The 19,244-nt window shown below is 42.8% G+C and overlaps 1 protein-coding gene across 2 annotated transcripts in view; it reads left to right on the forward strand.

The window, feature by feature from the left end:
* GRIA3 (glutamate ionotropic receptor AMPA type subunit 3) overlaps nt 1–19,244 on the forward strand; it is a 382,312-nt gene that overhangs the window by 293,911 nt on the left and 69,157 nt on the right. For both annotated transcript variants that reach the window (XM_040405082.1, XM_040405083.1), the window contains exons 6-8: nt 166–327; nt 1,377–1,544; nt 18,123–18,227. In XM_040405082.1, coding sequence (XP_040261016.1) covers nt 166–327; nt 1,377–1,544; nt 18,123–18,227 — 435 coding nt within the window. The remainder of the gene's footprint in view (nt 1–165; nt 328–1,376; nt 1,545–18,122; nt 18,228–19,244) is intronic.

Here is a 19,244-nt window from a genome sequence, read left to right on the forward strand (position 1 = left end):
GAATCACTGCAACCTGGCTCATATACTAAAAAACCATCTGGACTATACCATAATGGCATAATGTTATTTGCAGAGCTTCCTAGCTACTTATCAAACATGAAATTAGCACAAAAATGATCCAACAGAATAATTAATTACATTTGTTTTATTTTTGCATAAACACAGGGATTTACAACCATATCTCTGGATAGAGTCATGCATGGTGGTGCCAACGTCACTGGATTTCAGATTGTCAATAATGAAAACCCATTAGTTCAGCAGTTTCTACAGAGATGGGTGCGTCTAGATGAGAGGGAATTTCCTGAAGCAAGAAATACACCGTTAAAGGTATGGAGGTCTTTTGTACACACACAGTTTCAAAGAAAAAAGCAATATCCACTATTTGACCTTTACTGCCAACTACCACATATAGTCATTTGGGGCATTTAGTATACAGTACATGCCATAAAAAGTAAATTTTTTTCAAGAAGTCCTAAATAATTTGAATGGCAGGAATATTATAAAATAAATAAAAGAGGCCTTGCTGACCTGCTTACTCCCCCGCTGTTTCAACCACTCCTATCCTTCACAATAATTTTTTCAAATCTCAGAACAACCCTTTGACACACATATGCAGTCATGTGAAACGTGCTTACCAAGTCAGAATAGTAAAAATGCCATAAAATAAATATTAATATTACTGTATTCATTTATGGTGCAGTGCTTATAAAAAATGAAGAGGGCCACCATAGCTTGTTGAATCAGCTGTTTATCAAGGTGCTGAGAGTTGGACCCTTACAGATCCAAAAAAGGCTATCAATATTAAAGTCCCCGAAAATTCTTATAATGCATACTGCTTTGCCATGAAATTAATTTTAAAGCATTTTCCAGAGAGCTACATATTGATGGCCTGCCCTTAAGATAGACCATCCATATCAGATCGATTGGCATGGGACCAACTCTTGACACCCCAACCGATCAGCTGCTCTGCAATATCTCCAGGACCTAGGTTGGGCAAGGGACCTCCACAGTATAGAAGTATGGATCTAAAGAGAAGAACTTGAACAAGTGGTGTAGAACTTCTGTTTACTTAAAGTGTTCAGATCCTAATTGCTGATATTCAAGTCAGTCAGGGCAAGAATATTGACATGGAGGGGATTAAGTAAGATTCTTTATTATAAGGACATCAACGGTCTTATCGCTGGCAGTTGGTAAATTCGGTTTTGGATATCAGAACACATACTGTACTGTATATGGCATTCAGATATATCACACTTGTAAAATTCTATTGAATTTATATAATTTTCTCTTTACACATTTCCACATAAAGTATGTTATGCCTGTCATTTATGGTTCTGCATACATATATGTAATGTACTTTCTTCTATATTTTTTAGTACACTTCAGCTCTGACCCATGATGCTGTGTTAGTAATAGCTGAGGCTTTTCGATACCTAAGAAGACAACGAGTGGATGTGTCGAGACGAGGGAGTGCTGGAGACTGCCTAGCAAATCCTGCAGTTCCTTGGAGCCAAGGCATAGACATTGAGAGAGCTTTAAAGATGGTAAACATTCAATGCCTCTGTGTGTAGTAAGATGTTTACGTACATTGTGACAGAAATCTAGGAATGGTCATACCATATGTGCAATCTGGGCAACTGCCCAGGGACCACTGCTTTCCTTAAAGTGGCTAGCTGCTTCAACAGCTTCCAGTGCATGTAAGAAACTAAGACAATTCATTTTATAGCTCTCAACTACTACTCGATTGTTAGAGAGATGTAAGGGGGTGCCCTAATGAAAAACATGTAGACTAGTGTTTATCGAGCATGCTCGGCCGAACACCAGTTCGGCTCAAGCATCTCGATGCTCGGCACATGGAGGTATTCGGCCGAATACCGCATGTGCTTGAGCGCAATGCTCGAGTCTACTCCCCGCACGTTTGTTTTTGAGGAAAGTGCGGATGACAAAACAATTGTAATTTGCAACCTGTGCCATACAAAAATGAGCAGGGGCGTGAACACTAGCAACCTCACCACCACCAGTATGATCCGCCACATGGCATCAAAGCACGGTAATAGGTGGACCGAACGCCTGGGTCCACAATCTGTGTCTACGGGTCACACCACTGCCTCCTCATCCCCTGTGTTACGTGCTGACCAATTCCCTGTCGAAGGCGCAGGCCCGGATGCCTCCTGCACCTGGAACTTCGCAGGCAGGCTACCACATCAACTTCCGTGTCCCAGTGCAGCGTACAAATGTCCTTACCCCAGGCATTTGAACGCAAGCACAAGTACCCAGACACCCACCCACAGGCCATAGCACTAAATGTGCAACTTTCCAAATTACTGGCCCTAGAAATGTTGTCATTTAGGCTTGTGGACACTGAGGCCTTCCGCAGCCTGATGTCGGCGGCCGTCCCTCATTACGCAGTCCCCAGCCGCCACTATTTTTAACGGTGTGCCATGCCTGCGTTACACCAGCATGTGTCTCGTAAGATCACCCATGCCCTGATGGCACACTAGGAGAACTTTGTGGAGGCCGCGAGCGAGTCGTACCCTGGGATGGCTCAGGTGCTACCGACGCCAAGGATTGCGGGCTCTAATTCCATCAGGGTTTCCGCTACCACCTATGTTAGTGGCTCCAAACCCCACTTCTCCTCCTCCGCCTCCTCCTCCACTTCTACCTCAGAATTATCCTCTTGCAGCACCAGTCAGCCATCAGTCGGTAGCTGGACTGCAGTGGGGAAGCGGCAACAGGTCGTGCTTAAGCTGATCTGCTTAGGTGACAAACAGCACACAGCCGCAGAGCTGTGGCAGGGGATAATGGACCAGACTGAGCTAACTCAACCTAGAACCAGGCATGGTTGTGTCTTATAATGGCCGTAACTTGGTGGCAGCTTTGGAGCTTGGGAAGCTCACACACATCCCATGCCTAGCCTACATTTTTAACTTAGTGGTTCAGCGGTTTCTCAAAACCTACCCCAATTTGCCTCAGCTACTGGTGAAGGTGCGCCGCGTGTGTGCCCATTTCCGCAAGTCATCAACAGCTTCCGCCGGTCTGTCAATGCTGCAGCAGCGCTTACAATTGCCAGCTCGACTGTTGTGTGACATGATCACGTGCTAGAACTCGATGTTCCACATGTTGGCCAGGCTTTGTGAGCAGCAGAGGGAATTAGTGGAATACCAGCTGCAACATGGTCGTCGACCATTCCAGTCAGCTTCCGCTCTTCACAAGCTAGGAGTGGGCATGGATGTCTGACCCTTGTGAGGTTTTAAGAAACATTGAGGAATCAACACAGATGGTGAGCGGTGATAGCGCTATTATCAGCATCACCATCCCACTTCTGTGTCTTCTCAAACACTCGCTGCTCACAATTAAGGCCGACTTTGCATGTGGAAGAGATGGAAATGGGGGGAAGACATTACACAGGGTGATAGCCAGACCACCCTCAGTTTGTCTTCTCAGCGCAAATTGGATGATGATGAAGAGGAGGAGGAGCAGCAGGAGACGGTTGCCTCCGGTACAGAGGGTAGTACCTATGGAAGATTAATTCCATCTGTTCAGCGTGGATGGGCAGAAGAGGAGGAAGAGGATGAGGAGATTGAGAGTCATCCTCCTGATGACGACAGTGAAGTCTTGCCTGTTGGGACTCTGGCACACATGGCTGACTTTATGTTAGGCTGCCTTTCCCGTGACCCACGCGTTTTACGCATTTTGGACAACACCGATTACTGGTTGTTAACCCTTCTCGACCCTTGCTACAAAGAGAACTTCTCATCCCTCATTCCTGTGGTGGAGAGGACAAGCAAAATGGTGCAATACCAGAAGGTCCTTGTGGAAAAATTGCTCCAAACATTACCAGCTGACAACACTGGCAGCAGAGTATGTAGTTCCTTGGGCAACCGAGGAGGGGAGATGAGGGGAACACACAGCAGTTCCAACATAAGCAAGGCAACACTCTCCAAGGCCTGGGATAGTTTTATTAACCCTGAACCCTGATGCGCGGCCTAGTGTCACAAGGAGAGAACAGTTTTGGAAGATGGTGAAGGAGTAAGTAGCAGACCATGTCAGCATCCTCATTGATCCCTCTGTGCCTTACAATTACTGGGTGTCCAAGCTGGACACGTGGCACGAACTGGCGCTCTACACCTTGGAGGTGCTTGCCTGCCCTGCCGCCAGCGTTTTGTCAGAGCCAGTATTTAGTGCTGCTGGGGGCATAATAACTAATAAGCGCATCTGCCTGTCAAGTTAAAATGCTGACAGGTTGACTCTTATAAAAATGAACAAGGCCTGGATTGCCCCTGACTTCTCTACTCCACCAAGGGAAAGCGGCTGAACATAAAGGCACTTTAACCACCTCAGCCCCCAGTGCTTAAACACCCTGAAAGACCAGGCCACTTTTTACACTTCTGACCTACACTACTTTCACCGTTTATTGCTCGGTCATGCAACTTACCACCCAAATGAATTTTACCTCCTTTTCTTCTCACTAATAGAGCTTTCATTTGGTGGTATTTCATTGCTGCTGACATTTTTACTTTTTTTGTTATTAATCGAAATTTAACGATTTTTTTGCAAAAAAATGACATTTTTCACTTTCAGTTGTAAAATTTTGCAAAAAAAACGAGATCCATATAGAAATTTTGCTTTAAATTTATAGTTCTACATGTCTTTGATAAAAAAAAAATGTTTGGGTAAAAAAAAAATGGTTTGGGTAAAAGTTATAGCGTTTACAAACTATGGTACAAAAATGTGAATTTCCGCTTTTTGAAGCAGCTCTGACTTTCTGAGCACCTGTCATGTTTCCTGAGGTTCTACAATGGCCAGACAGTACAAACACCCCACAAATGACCCCATTTCGGAAAGTACACACCCTAAGGTATTCGCTGATGGGCATAGTGAGTTCATAGAACTTTTTATTTTTTGTCACAAGTTAGCGGAAAATGATGATTTTTTATTTTTTTTTTCTTACAAAGTCTCATATTCCACTAACTTGTGACAAAAAATAAAAACTTCTATGAACTCACTATGCCCATCACGAAATACCTTGGGGTCTCTTCTTTCCAAAATGGGGTCACTTGTGGGGTAGTTATACTGCCCTGGCATTCTAGGGGCCCAAATGTGTGGTAAGGAGTTTGAAATCAAATTCTGTAAAAAATGACGAGTGAAATCCGAAAGGTGCTCTTTGGAATGTGGGCCCCTTTGCCCACCTAGGCTGCAGAAAAGTGTCACACATCTGGTATCTCTGTATTCAGGAGAAGTTGAGGAATGTGTTTTGGGGTGTCTTTTTACATATACCCATGCTGGGTGAGATAAATATCTTGGTCAAATGCCAACTTTGTATAAAAAAATGGGAAAAGTTGTCTTTTGCCAAGATATTTCTCTCACCCAGCATGGGTATATGTAAAAAGACACCCCAAAACACATTCCCCACCTTCTCCTGAGTACGGCAATACCAGATGTGTGACACTTTTTTGCAGCCTAGGTGGGCAAAGGGGCCCATATTCCAAAGAGCACCTTTCGGATTTCACAGGTCATTTTTTACAGAATTTGATTTCAAACTCCTTACCACACATTTGGGCCCCTAGAATGCCAGGGCAGTATAACTACCCCACAAGTGACCCCATTTTGGAAAGAAGACACCCCAAGGTATTTCGTGAGGGGCATGGCAAGTTCCTAGAATTTTTTGTCACAAGTTAGTGGAAAATGATGATTTTTTTTTTTTTTTTTTTTCATACAAAGTCTCATATTCCACTAACTTGTGACAAAAAATAAAAACTTCCATGAACTCACTATGCCCATCAGCGAATACCTTGGGGTCTCTTCTTTCCAAAATGGGGTCACTTGTGGGGTAGTTATACTGCCCTGGCATTCTAGGGGCCCAAATGTGTGGTAAGGAGTTTGAAATCAAATTCTGTAAAAAATGACCTGTGAAATCCGAAAGGTGCTCTTTGGAATATGGGCCCCTTTGCCCACCTAGGCTGCAAAAAAGTGTCACACATCTGGTATTGCCGTACTCAGGAGAAGGTGGGGAATGTGTTTTGGGGTGTCATTTTACATATACCCATGCTGGGTGAGATAAATATCTTGGTCAAATGCCAACTTTGTATAAAAAAATGGGAAAAGTTGTCTTTTGCCAAGATATTTCTCTCACCCAGCAGGAATATATGTAAAATGACACCCCAAAACACATTCCCCACCTTCTCCTGAGTACGGAGATACCAGATGTGTGACACTTTTTTGCAGCCTAGGTGGGCAAAGGGGCCCATATTCCAAAGAGCACCTTTCGGATTTCACAGGTCATTTTTTACAGAATTTGATTTCAAACTCCTTACCACACATTTGGGCCCCTAGAATGCCAGGGCAGTATAACTACCCCACAAGTGACCCCATTTTGGAAAGAAGAGACCCCAAGGTATTCGCTGATGGGCATAGTGAGTTCATGGAAGTTTTTATTTTTTGTCACAAGTTAGTGGAATATGAGACTTTGTATGAAAAAAAAATAAAAAAAAGAAATCAGCATTTTCCACTAACTTGTGACAAAAAATAAAAAATTCTAGGAACTCGCCATGCCCCTCACGGAATACCTTGGGGTGTCTTCTTTCCAAAATGGGGTCACTTGTGGGGTAGTTATACTGCCCTGGCATTTTCCAGGGGCCCTAATGTGTGGTAAGTAGGTAAATGACCTGTGAAATCCTAAAGGTGCTCTTTGGAATATGGGCCCCTTTGCCCACCTAGGCTGCAAAAAAGTGTCACACATGTGGTATCGCCGTATTCAGGAGAAGTTGGGGAATGTGTTTTGTGGTGTCATTTTACATATACCCTTGCTGGGTGAGATAAATATCTTGACAAAAGACAACTTTTCCCATTTTTTTATACAAAGTTGGCATTTGACCAAGATATTTCTCTCACCCAGCATGGGTATATGTAAAATGACACCCCAAAACACATTCCCCAACTTCTCCTGAGTACGGCGATACCAGATGTGTGACACTTTTTTGCAGCCTAGATGCGCAAAGGTGCCCAAATTCCTTTTAGGAGGGCATTTTTAGACATTTGGATACCAGACTTCTTCTCACGCTTTGGGGCCCCTAGAATGCCAGGGCAGTATAAATACCCCACATGTGACCCCATTTTGGAAAGAAGACACCCCAAGGTATTCAATGAGGGGCATGGCGAGTTCATAGAAAATAAAATTTTTGGGCACAAGTTAGCGGAAATTGATATTTTTAATTTTTTTCTCACAAAGTCTCCCGTTCCGCTAACTTGGGACAAAAATTTCAATCTTTCATGGACTCAATATGCCCCTCATGGAATACCTGGGGGTGTCTTCTTTCCGAAATGGGGTCACATGTGGGGTATTTATACTGCCCTGGCATTCTAGGGGCCCTAAAGCGTGAGAAGAAGTCTGGAATATAAATGTCTAAAAAATTTTACGCATTTGGATTCCGTGAGGGGTATGGTGAGTTCATGTGAGATTTTATTTTTTGACACAAGTTAGTGGAATATGAGACTTTGTAAGAAAAAATAATAATAATTCCGCTAACTTGGGCCAAAAAAATGTCTGAATGGAGCCTTACAGAGGGGTGATCAATGACAGGGGGGTGATCAATGACAGGGTGGTGATCAATGACAGGGGGGTGATCAATGACAGGGGGGTGATCAGGGAGTCTATATGGGGTGATAACCACAGTCATTGATCACGCCCGTGTAAGGCTTCATTCAGACGTCCGTATGCGTTTTGCGGATCCGATCCATCTATCAGTGCATCCGTAAAAATCATGCGGACATCTGAATGGAGCTTTACAGGGGGTTGATCAATGACGGGGGTTATCAGGGAGTCTATATGGGGTGATCACCACAGTCATTGATCATGCCCCTGTAAGGCTTCATTCAGACGTCCGGATGCGTTTTGCGGATCCGATCCATCTATCAGTGGATCCGTAAAAATCATGCGGACGTCTGAATGGAGCTTTACAGGGGGGTAATCAATGACAGGGGGGTAATCAATGACAGGGGGGTGATCAGGGAGTCTATATGGGGTGATCACCACAGTCATTGATCACGCCCCTGTAAGGCTTCATTCAGACGTCCGGATGCGTTTTGCGGATCCGATCCATCTATCAGTGCATCCGTAAAAATCATGCGGACATCTGAATGGAGCTTTACAGGGGGTTGATCAATGACAGGGGTGTAATCAATGACAGGGGGGTGATCAGGGAGTCTATATGGGGTGATAACCACAGTCAATGATCACGCCCCTGTAAGGCTTCATTCAGACGTCCGTATGCGTTTTGCGGATCCGATCCATCTATCAGTGCATCCGTAAAAATCATGCGGACATCTGAATGGAGCTTTACAGGGGGGTAATCAATGACAGGGGGGTGATCACCACAGTCATTGATCATGCCCCTGTAAGGCTTCATTCAGACGTCCGGATGCGTTTTGCGGATCGGATCCATCTATCAGTGCATCCGTAAAAATCATGCGGACATCTGAATGGAGCTTTACAGGGGGGTGATCAGGGAGTCTATATGGGGTGATCACCACAGTCATTGATCATGCCCCTGTAAGGCTTCATTCAGACGTCCGGATGCGTTTTGCGGATCCGATCCATCTATCAGTGCATCCGTAAAAATCATGCGGACATCTGAATGGAGCTTTACAGGGGGGTGATCAGGGAGTCTATATGGGGTGATCACCACAGTCATTGATCATGCCCCTGTAAGGCTTCATTCAGAAGTCCGGATGCGTTTTGCGGATCGGATCCATCTATCAGTGCATCCGTAAAAATCATGCGGACATCTGAATGGAGCTTTACAGGGGGGTGATCAGGGAGTCTATATGGGGTGATCACCACAGTCATTGATCATGCCCCTGTAAGGCTTCATTCAGACGTCCGGATGCGTTTTGCGGATCCGATCTATCTATCAGTGGATCCGTAAAAATCATGCGGACGTCTGAATGGAGCTTTACAGGGGGGTAATCAATGACAGGGGTGTAATCAATGACAGGGGGGTGATCAGGGAGTCTATATGGGGTGATAACCACAGTCATTGATCACGCCCCTGTAAGGCTTCATTCAGACGTCCGGATGCGTTTTGCGGATCCGATCCATCTATCAGTGGATCCGTAAAAATCATGCGGACGTCTGAATGGAGCTTTACAGGGGGTTGATCAATGACAGGGGGGTAATCAATGACAGGGGGGTGATCAGGGAGTCTATATGGGGTGATCAGGGGCTAATAAGGGGTTAATAAGTGACGGGGGGGGTGTAGTGTAGTGTAGTGGTGCTTGGTGGGACTTTACTGAGCTACCTGTGTCCTCTGGTGGTCGATCCAAACAAAGGGGACCACCAGAGGACCAGGTAGCAGGTATATTAGACGCTGTTATCAAAACAGCGTCTAATATACCTGTTAGGGGTTAAAAAAAAACACATCTCCAGCCTGCCAGCGAACGATCGCCGCTGGCAGGCTGGAGATCAACTCTCTTACCTTCCGTTCCTGTGAGCGCGCGCGCCTGTGTGCGCGCGTTCACAGGAAGTCTCGGCTCGCGCGAGATGACGCATATATGCGTGACTCTGCGCAGGGCTGCCACCTCCGGAACGCGATCCTGCGTTAGGCGGTCCGGAGGTGGTTAAATGTGTTTTTTATAATGTACTGAATACACTGTATTTCCATGCACCCCTTCCACCACAAAAAAGGGTATATGATTCAATCTTCCTTTTCTCGTCCTCGTCCTCCTCTTTCATCATATCAACATGCTTATTAGTCTGCCCTCGCTCCTAAAGTTGTAGATGGTCAGCTCACCTGCAGGCCCTCACCTACAATATTTTAGAGGGTCAGCTTTCCTGCAGGCCCTCGCATATAATGTTTTAGAGGGTCAGCTCACCAGTAGGCTCTCACCTACAATCTTTTAAAAGGAACAGCTTACCTGAAGGCCCTCATATGTAATGTTTTAGAGGGTCAGCTCACCTGTAGGCCCTCACCTACAATCTTTTAGAGGGTCAGCTCACCTTCAGGCCCTCGTATATAATGTTTTAGAGGGTCAGCTCACCAGAAAGCCCTCACCTACAATCTTTTTGAGGGTCAGCTCACCTGAAGGCCCTTGCATGTAATGTTTTAGAGGGCCAGCTCACCAGCAGGCCTTCAACCATAATGTTTTACAGGGTCAGCTTACCAGCAGACCCTCGTCCATATTCTTTTTCAATGGTCAGCTTAGCAGCAGGCACTCGCCCATAATTCTTTTGATGCTCAGATCAGCAGCAGGCACTCGCCTGTAATGTTTTAGAGGGTCACCAGCAGGCCCTTGCTCCTAATGTTTTTGAGGGTCACCAGCAGGCCATCAATCATAATTTTTCAAGGGTGTATGATGCCCTCCTTTATGTGTAATAAAGAATATATTAGAGTGCTGGTTCCTTGTAATTTTTGGCCGCCCTTTCACTTAGTGCATAGGCTTTTTGAGTTTAGGAGTCCCACTACCTGAACAATTGTACCACAATGTGAATGAGGCCCTCCATTATGTGATATACAGGTTGTATCGGCGTGCCTCTTCCTTGAATTTTTTGGCAGCACTTGCACTTTATATACAAGTAAATATACAGGAAAGATTGTTTCCTAACAATCTTTCCTCTAAAATCTTCAGTTTTATCTTCGGTTTTGTGCGTATTAGTGTCATTCTGAAAAAGTGGCGTACTACTCGGACAACATTGTTCCCATCAGCAACCTGGGAGTTTAAGATGCATCCAAACATCCTCCCCATGCTGTTCCCGAACCATTTCAGTGGTGTTTCCATCAATTTTCGACCTTTTCCTATGAACTAAACACCCTCCCCTCTTCAGAGCAGGGGGTGCCTGGTTTAATGCTTGGGTTCTCCCATTGACTTCCATTGTGCTTGGGCGCTCGGTAGAGCACCCAAGCATTCCGAGGTGTTCGACCTAAACACCCAAGCACTTTGGTGCTCGATCAAGACTAATGGAGACCATATATTCTTGTACAGGTGTCACAACCAGACAGTTGAGAAGCTCTGACAGGAGCTTTCCAGATCCTCCTCCTTGAGTTTCTTTGTTTTGGTTAAGTTCCTCATCTCGTTGGTCTATCTCAGCTGTCATGCAGTTGGACTGATTGCTTCCCTTTAAGTTCCTCCCCAATATGCAGTAGTGTGCGGCTTATACAACTTCCTGGAGTGTGTGTGCATGCTGTTCCTAGTTCTCAGTCCACAGTCCCCAGTCGTCTGCAAGATAAGTGCTGTTTATGTATTTATGATTTTCTGTTTTCTGGATCCAGGTGACCCTGACTCCCTCCGTGTCTGTGTAGGGAGCCGGTGGTCGTATCCCCTCACTATTGTAGGGTCTTCAGGTGTAAGATAGTCGAGGTACGTGGATATGCGCCCATCCACCTTTGGGGTGGTCGCATAGGCTGAGCAATAAGGGAGAGCGGCAGGTCTCATGCAGGGGTCTCCCTTTTGTTCCTTAGTTGTGGATCCAGTGAGTCATTGTTTATATTGTATTGTCTTGTTTCCTGTACACCATCCGTGACAACAGGAGACCTCTACTGTGCACGCTTCCAGCATTCTTTATAGGTAAAATGTATATTATCTGCAGACCATGGAGACTCTATCCTTCCTATAAACCTAGTTACCAGCCTTAGTTACTGATCTCACAATTAGCAATAACTGTGGGAAACCTATAAAACAGGCAAATAGATTCTAAAGGTTAAAGTTTTAAAACACTGTCAAAAAATAGAGATTATCTGTTCCAGTCTACACAGTAAAGCTGACAAGTGAGTTGCAAAGTACAAGAAGTATCAGGTGTCTGCTCTAGTGGCCAGTGAAAAAGCTGTAATATTTCTATATTTTTCATGCCAGTAATCATATAACAATAAATAAAACTAGCACCAAACTATAGAAAAATATATTTATTATAAAATAAAAAGATTTAAATGATATATTATTATCTGATATTACATTTTATTTAACATAGTGAAAGCTGGTGAAGAAGGTGACATCACATTTGTGTTTTAGCTTTTACAGAAAAGTATGTTTCAAATGGTAAATTTAAAAAAAGTTTTGAAAGATGCAGATCAGTGTACAGATGCAGCAACCATCAAACATCCAGCACATTTCAATAATAATATAGCATGGCCATTCTAATACAAAGTTAATGGACGACACGCCACATAATCAGAGTAGGCACGCTATGCTGACACACATCTGTATACCATGTCTATTATGGTCAGTAGATCATTATATATATATATTTATCTTGCTGATGCTTTGTTGTAATATTAAAATATCCTCCATTGAACAATAAGCAATTATAGAAAAGGATAACCGTCATAGTTGTACAGTTGGGTAGATAGTGTCTGGATGTTGCAGAATTATGAGAAGCCTGGGAGAGGTAGTTCCCCGGCATCTGCTGTGACAAAGGTTGCTGCAGTGATTCCTCGACTAATTAGAGGCAATTATTCTGATGTATTTATATTCCCATAAAACAAAGACTGATTATAAAAGCGGGCAATCTAGCGTGATGTGTGGCTTATGTATGCAAGTTTTATTTGGCTTTGTTTTGGATGAGGCAAAGTAAATAAAAAGATAACAGATTGGAGAAGGATTTGTGAAGCATGATGATCTCCAATCTGCAAGTCTAGTGTTTTCAGTTTCACAGCACAAACTGATCTTTATGGAAAGAGACATGTTTCCAGTATTGGGCAGCTGAGTAGAAAGGCATGCTTCCTCAACAAAATATAATACTTTACATTGCAGAAATCAGCATATCCACATCCAAGTCCTTTATACTAGAGATTAACTAATTGATTGTTTAGAATCAAAATTTGACCAGAATATTTTTTTAAAAAGTCTTATTTGTTAGAATCAGAATTTCTTCAGATTGGATTTGGGAGAATTTTTCCAAGGATGGAGAGAAAGAGAGACCGACAGAGAGGAAGATGGAAATAGAGAGGGGGAGAGAAAGAGAGAAGGGGGGGGGAGTGAAATGGATGAGAGAGAGGAGGGACACAGAGATGGAGAGTGTGCAAAGAGAGTGAAGGGGGAGAGGGATATGTAGGGAGAGGAGAGAGAGAGGGGAGAGAGAGGGGGGAAGAGAGAGGAGAGGGGGAGAGAGGGAAGGGCAGAGGAAAATGAAAAGAGAGGAGGAAGAGAGAGGGGAGAGAGAGAGGAAGATGGATGGGGAGAGAGAGAGAGGGAGGTGGAAAGAAAGAGGGGAGGGAGAGAGAAGAAGATGGAAAGAGAGGGAGAGAGAGTTAGAAAGAAAGGAAGAGGGCAGGAAGAGACAGAGAGAAATATTTTCCAGACAGTTAAAGTTCTTTTGATTTGGCCAGAATTGATTTGTACCCAAATCAAATTTCTTGGCTCATTTGGACTAATCAAATCTGAAACAAATTTTTTGAAATTAACTCATCTCTACTTTATGCCATTATGCCATATAATTGTTATTACTGGAATGATCTGCATGCAGAAACCAGGTTCAGTTGCAGCTATAAAGTTATTGTCTTGGTTCCAAAGCTCCTACTATAGAAAAGGTATGAGTGCCTCTATAACTCTGGCTGCTGCCCCACACAGGGTCCTAATGCCAGCAGCGTCAGGGTGTTGTGTGAACCGCCACATGCTGGACAGCACATAACCTGAAGAGGATCTGTTGCAGGGAGGGTATTTGCTATCTATTGGGTGAATAAAAAAAAAACTGTCACAGTCACATGTTAGGTGACGGGTATTTTGGGCAGACTTGGAGCCCCAGATGGCCAAATACATAGCATACATGGTACTTCATCACTAAATAATGCTAAATAATATTAATAATAAAATCATACATCATGGTTTAAAGCCCTTTATTCCCACATAGACATATAAATTGCATATTATAGTTGCTTTTTATTTCAGATTTTTTTAACAGACATTTTAACAGGCTTACCGATCAGAAAAAAACTATTAACAGGTAGAAGCAGTGCTAACATATAAAAATTATCTGTAATCCACTGGCCAAACTCCTTTGCTAATATGGTTTTCTGTAAATAAGGACAAGTAAAGTCCCCGACAGTGGCACTATGCTCATGGTTTATTGTACAGCAGTTCCTAATGATGGCTTGTTGGCCCTTACCATAGCAGCCGCATAGGTTTCAATGTGACATGTAATGAAAATATACTGAAGCTGCCTGCTGAGGGTCTCGACTCTCGAACATACAATTCACCTACAAGATCTCTTAGCCGTTTCTTAGATGCATAAATGTATGTTCTCTTAACCTAGCATATTTCCATTACTACTGTTACTGAAGGGTGAACCAGTGATGAGAACAGATAGGATATTGTGTAGGTGCACTATACATCCAAGTGTGCCACTATGTATACATGGTAAATTGTGATATGATCCAAAACCTGTCTTCAGTGGAATGAAGTAGACCCACATACTGCATGAAATGTATGCAACATAAAATGAAGACAATTTTAACTTCTCAATAAGCAAGCCTACTTTTCCCTTAAATGACCAGAAGTTGTTTCTTGTTATTGCCATCCAGCATCCCAATGGTTCTAACTTTTTTATTTCTGTGGTCACACAAATATTTGAGCCTTGTTTTTGTAAGTTCTTTTTACACAGAGGTCATTATGGAATACTTACAAAAGACATAAAATATAACATTTTTGTTATTTGTTTTACTATATGTAGTCATTATTAAACAAAGTGAGGCAGATTTACTAATACTGTCTAAAAGTGAACAGTTTAACCTCATACTACACAGACGAAGTCTAAAACTACACCAGCTTTTATAATAATGTCTGGTGCTGGATGATAAATCTGTTAAATTATTAGACTGTCTATTCTACTCCAAAAATACACCTTTTGGCACCTTTTTTTTTTTTGCACATGGAGGCACATTTAAAGGGATTGTCCCTTGAAAAATATTCTACAGTTTTCAAAGCAGCACCTGGAACTGAATTATTTTCTAATTCCATGTGATTTAAAAATTTTAATAGCCACTGAGTTATTCAATAAAATATATTTGTATAGCGCCACCTGCTGTTTTTTTTTTTCTTTTCTTATTTGTCTGGCTCATACGTGCTCAGTTTTATCCTTCAACTGCCTCCTGAGTTGTGATAGGGAGAGAGTGTAAATGATGAGCAGGCAATTTTCAGGAACGAGACAGGAGTTAAAATCATTTTAGAAGTGCCTCTTCATTAAAAAGTAATCAAAAAGAGTTAAAAAAAAAACTTTAAATGAAGTAGTATGTAAATAAAATTATTTATAGTTCCCAAATCATATGGGATAAAGCAGCATCACTTCATATCAAAACCCACATATATTTCTTAATTTAAACCATGGTCGGCATATTACATTACATTACTTATAGCAGGAAGAATTCACAAGAGTACCCACTGTCAAGGAGGCAATATCCATAATGTAGGGATATGTTTTTTTTTTTCATCACTTGGAATACTGCTCTCAGCTACAGTCATGTATTTTGCAAGCAATATGACAGGATTCGTGGAAATGTATACCAGGTTGTGACACATTTAAAAATACAGTATAAAGACGCATTGAAAAGTGAACAGTGTGATGATTTGCATTATGATCTTCAAAAGCAAGTAGCCCAGGGAGTCACTTTAATTTCATGCTAGACTGATGATCTATGCTTCACCTTGTAGTGTATAATCACATAAACAATTAATGTATCATAGAGCAAATATAGGATGCTATTATAAAATATTGTCATGCCTAATAGACCTTGAAAGCTGAGCCCAAGAGTCATCATACCTGATTTCTGCACAAATTGGTCATAAAATGTGATCTGATCTTCATCTAAGTTACAACAATAGACAATCACAGTCTGCTTAAACTAATAACACACAAAGAATTAAATGTTACCATGTTTTTATTGAACACACCATGTAAACATGCACAGTGCAGGTGGAAAAAGTATGTGAACCCCTCGACTAATGACATCTCCAAGAGCTAATTGGAGTGAGGTGTCAGCCAACTGGAGTCCAATCAATGAGATGAGATTGGAGGTGTTGGTTACAGCTGCCCTGCCCTATAAAAAACACACACCAGTTCTGGGTTTGCTTTTCACAAGAAGCATTGCCTGATGTGAATGATGCCTCGCACAAAAGAGCTCTCAGAAGACCTACGATTAAGCATTGTTGACTTGCATAAAGCTGGAAAGGGTTATAAAATTAACTCCAAATCCTTGCTGTTCATCAGTCTACGGTAAGACAAATTGTCTATAAATAGAGAAATTTCAGCACTGCTGCTACTCTCTGTAACGTCACGTACACACACATACAGGGGGGAGGATAGTGACCACTGCGCTCCACCCTCACCCCTGGCCCTGCCTACTTGCCTCACGAGTCCTGATGACAGGGGACAACTGGACGGCAGTCCCTAACTTAGTATACGTGCAGGAAGGACAGACAAGACAAATAACGGATAGTGAACGGACCGGGTCAAAACCAAGTGGACAACGCAGTACAGAGGGATAAGCAAAGAAAGGTCAGGAGAAGCCAGGGTCATAAATACCAGGAGAGTCGAGAAGTACCAAAAGAGTCCGCAAAGAATAGTCAGGTGGAAGCCGAGGTCATTATACCAGGAAGGATGCACAGTACAGGAGGAGCAGGCAAAGGATTGTCAGGGAACAGGATCAGGTAAGTACACAGGTATCCAACAACTGCCAGGAACCTAAATTAACAGGCAACCTGTGGCCAGTAGGCTGCCTGTATTTATAGTGGGGAGTGAGGGTCATGTGACGTGGCCAGCGTCACATGACCGACAGACCGACCAGTCGAGCACCGAGTGATCAGCTCAGCGCTCAAGGCAGATCTAGGAGCAGGGAGACTCCCAGCTAGCAAAGCCGCCCTGGGAACGAGGTCAAACACAGATCCTCGCTCCCGAAGCTAAGCAGCAGGTCTGCGGCTGATGGGAGACCGAGTGTGCCTTTGGCACACCGTTACACTCTCCCTAGGAGTGGCCGTCCTGTAAAGATGACTGCAAGAGCACAGCGTAGACTGCTCAATGAGGTGAAGAAGAATCCTAGAGTGTCAGCTAAAGACTTACAAAAGTCTATGGCATATGCTAACATCCCTGTTAGCGAATCTACGATATGTAAAACACTAAACAAGAATGGATTTCATGGGAGGATACCACAGAGGAAGCCACTGCTGTCCAAAAAAAACATTGCTGCACGTTTACAGTTTGCACAAGAGCACCTGGATGTTCCACAGCAGTACTGGCAAAATATTCTGTGGACAGATGAAACCAAAGTTGAGTTGTTTGGAAGAAACACACAACACTATGTGTGGAGAAAAAGAGGCACAGCACACCAACATCAAAACCTCATCCCAACTGTGAAGTATGGTGGTGGGAGCATCATGGTTTGGGAATGCTTTGCTGCGTCAGGGCCTGGACGGATTGCTATCATCGAAGGAAAAATGAATTCCCAAGTTTATCAAGACATTTTTCAGGAGAACTTAAGGCCATCTGTTCACCAGCTGAAGCTCAACAGAAGATGGGTGTTGCAACAGGACAACAACCCAAAGCATAGAAGTATATCAACAACAGAATGGCTTAAACAGAAGAAAATATGCCTTCTGGAGTGGCCCAGTCAGAGTCCTGACCTCAACCCGATTGAGATGCTGTGGCATGACCTCAAGAAAGCAATTCACATCAGACATCCCAAGAAAATTGCTGAACTGAAACAGTTCTGTAAAGAGGAATGGTCAAAAATTACTGATAGTTGTGCACGTCTGATCTGCAACTACAGGAAACGTTTGGTTGAAGTTATTGCTGCCAAATGAGGTTCAACCAGTTATTAAATCCAAGGATTCACATACTTTTTCCACCTGCACTGGGAACCTTTACATGGTGTGTTCAATAAAAACATGGTAACATTTAATTCTTTGTGTGTTATTAGTTTAAGCAGACTGTGATTGTCTATTGTTGTGACTTAGATGAAGATCAGATCACATTTTATGACCAATTTTTGCAGAAATCCATATCATTCCAAGGGTTCACATACTTTTTCTTGCAACTGTATATTTGTACAGTATATATTTTTTACATATTATTTATTTTTATAGTGTCATTAGAGCTGTCTGTTAAAATTGCTACCTTCTGTTTTATCATGTACTAACTATTTTAGGTGCAAGTTCAAGGGATGACTGGAAATATCCAGTTTGATACATATGGAAGAAGAACTAACTACACTATTGATGTGTATGAGATGACAGCTACTAAACCCCGAAAGGTAAGCCTCTTCCCCAACGAAGGATACATTTTTTTTAATGGGGTTATGTAACAAAGAGAACGCCTTTCATTTTGTCCTATTAGGACAAATTTGGTCCTATTATTTGTCCCATTTGTCCATTTGTCCTATGAATGCCAAACAAGGGGTTCCACCCTTGGGATCTCCTCTATTAGCCAGACTGTACAGCAGCCAAGTATCTGCGGGTCCCAAAATGGCTAACCCAGCCTATCCTTGTATTACATAAGCATCCATTTACCTGAATGGTCTACATGGAATATTATACTTACTCGGAAAGGGTCACTGCTGTGAAACCGTATGGCAGGAAACAATTTCCTCCACTGATGGCAGCTAATCGCTAGAATTCATTGATAAAAAGGGTGTTTTTTTGTAGGGTAGCACTTTCAAATATAGAGAATAGTATACCTTCATTGGAAATTGGAGGAAGTTGGGGAGGAGTAGAAACTTCCTATGGAATTAAATTCATGGGTTGCTATTATTAAAAATAATACAGTAGCATACAGTATAGTACCATCTTTGTCAAAACCTGAAAACAAACCTATCACATTGAAAATGCAGTATGATCTGCAGGCAGCGTGTTATAGAGATTGACTGATTTATAGTTTTGTTAGAAAAAGTTCCAGTATAATTTATATTTTACTCATTAAATCTCTGCCCATACTAAGCTTAGGAGTCTGGTGGGCGGTCCGACTGACAGTTACTCACAGCTGTCTCTGTATGCACACTCATACAGGGAAAGCTGGCTATATTGTATTTCTATATTTCACAATTTTAGGATACAAAAACAGAGTAGAACAGTGAGCTTGGCTGTTTATGTAAACCCTGCTACCTCTTGCAGCCTAGATTCAGTGGCCAGCAGGATGTCATGAGGCAGGATGTAGTAAGGGTATCCCGGATGTGGCTGGGGTATGCCCATTCTAGGTGTAGGTGCAGCAACCAAAGGTTCATGAGTCTCCCGGAAAAAGGGAAGACTTCCCCAACTCCTATTGGAAGATCTCT

Source organism: Bufo bufo, chromosome 8 (assembly GCF_905171765.1).
Source record: "Bufo bufo chromosome 8, aBufBuf1.1, whole genome shotgun sequence".
Classification (NCBI taxonomy): domain Eukaryota; kingdom Metazoa; phylum Chordata; class Amphibia; order Anura; family Bufonidae; genus Bufo; species Bufo bufo.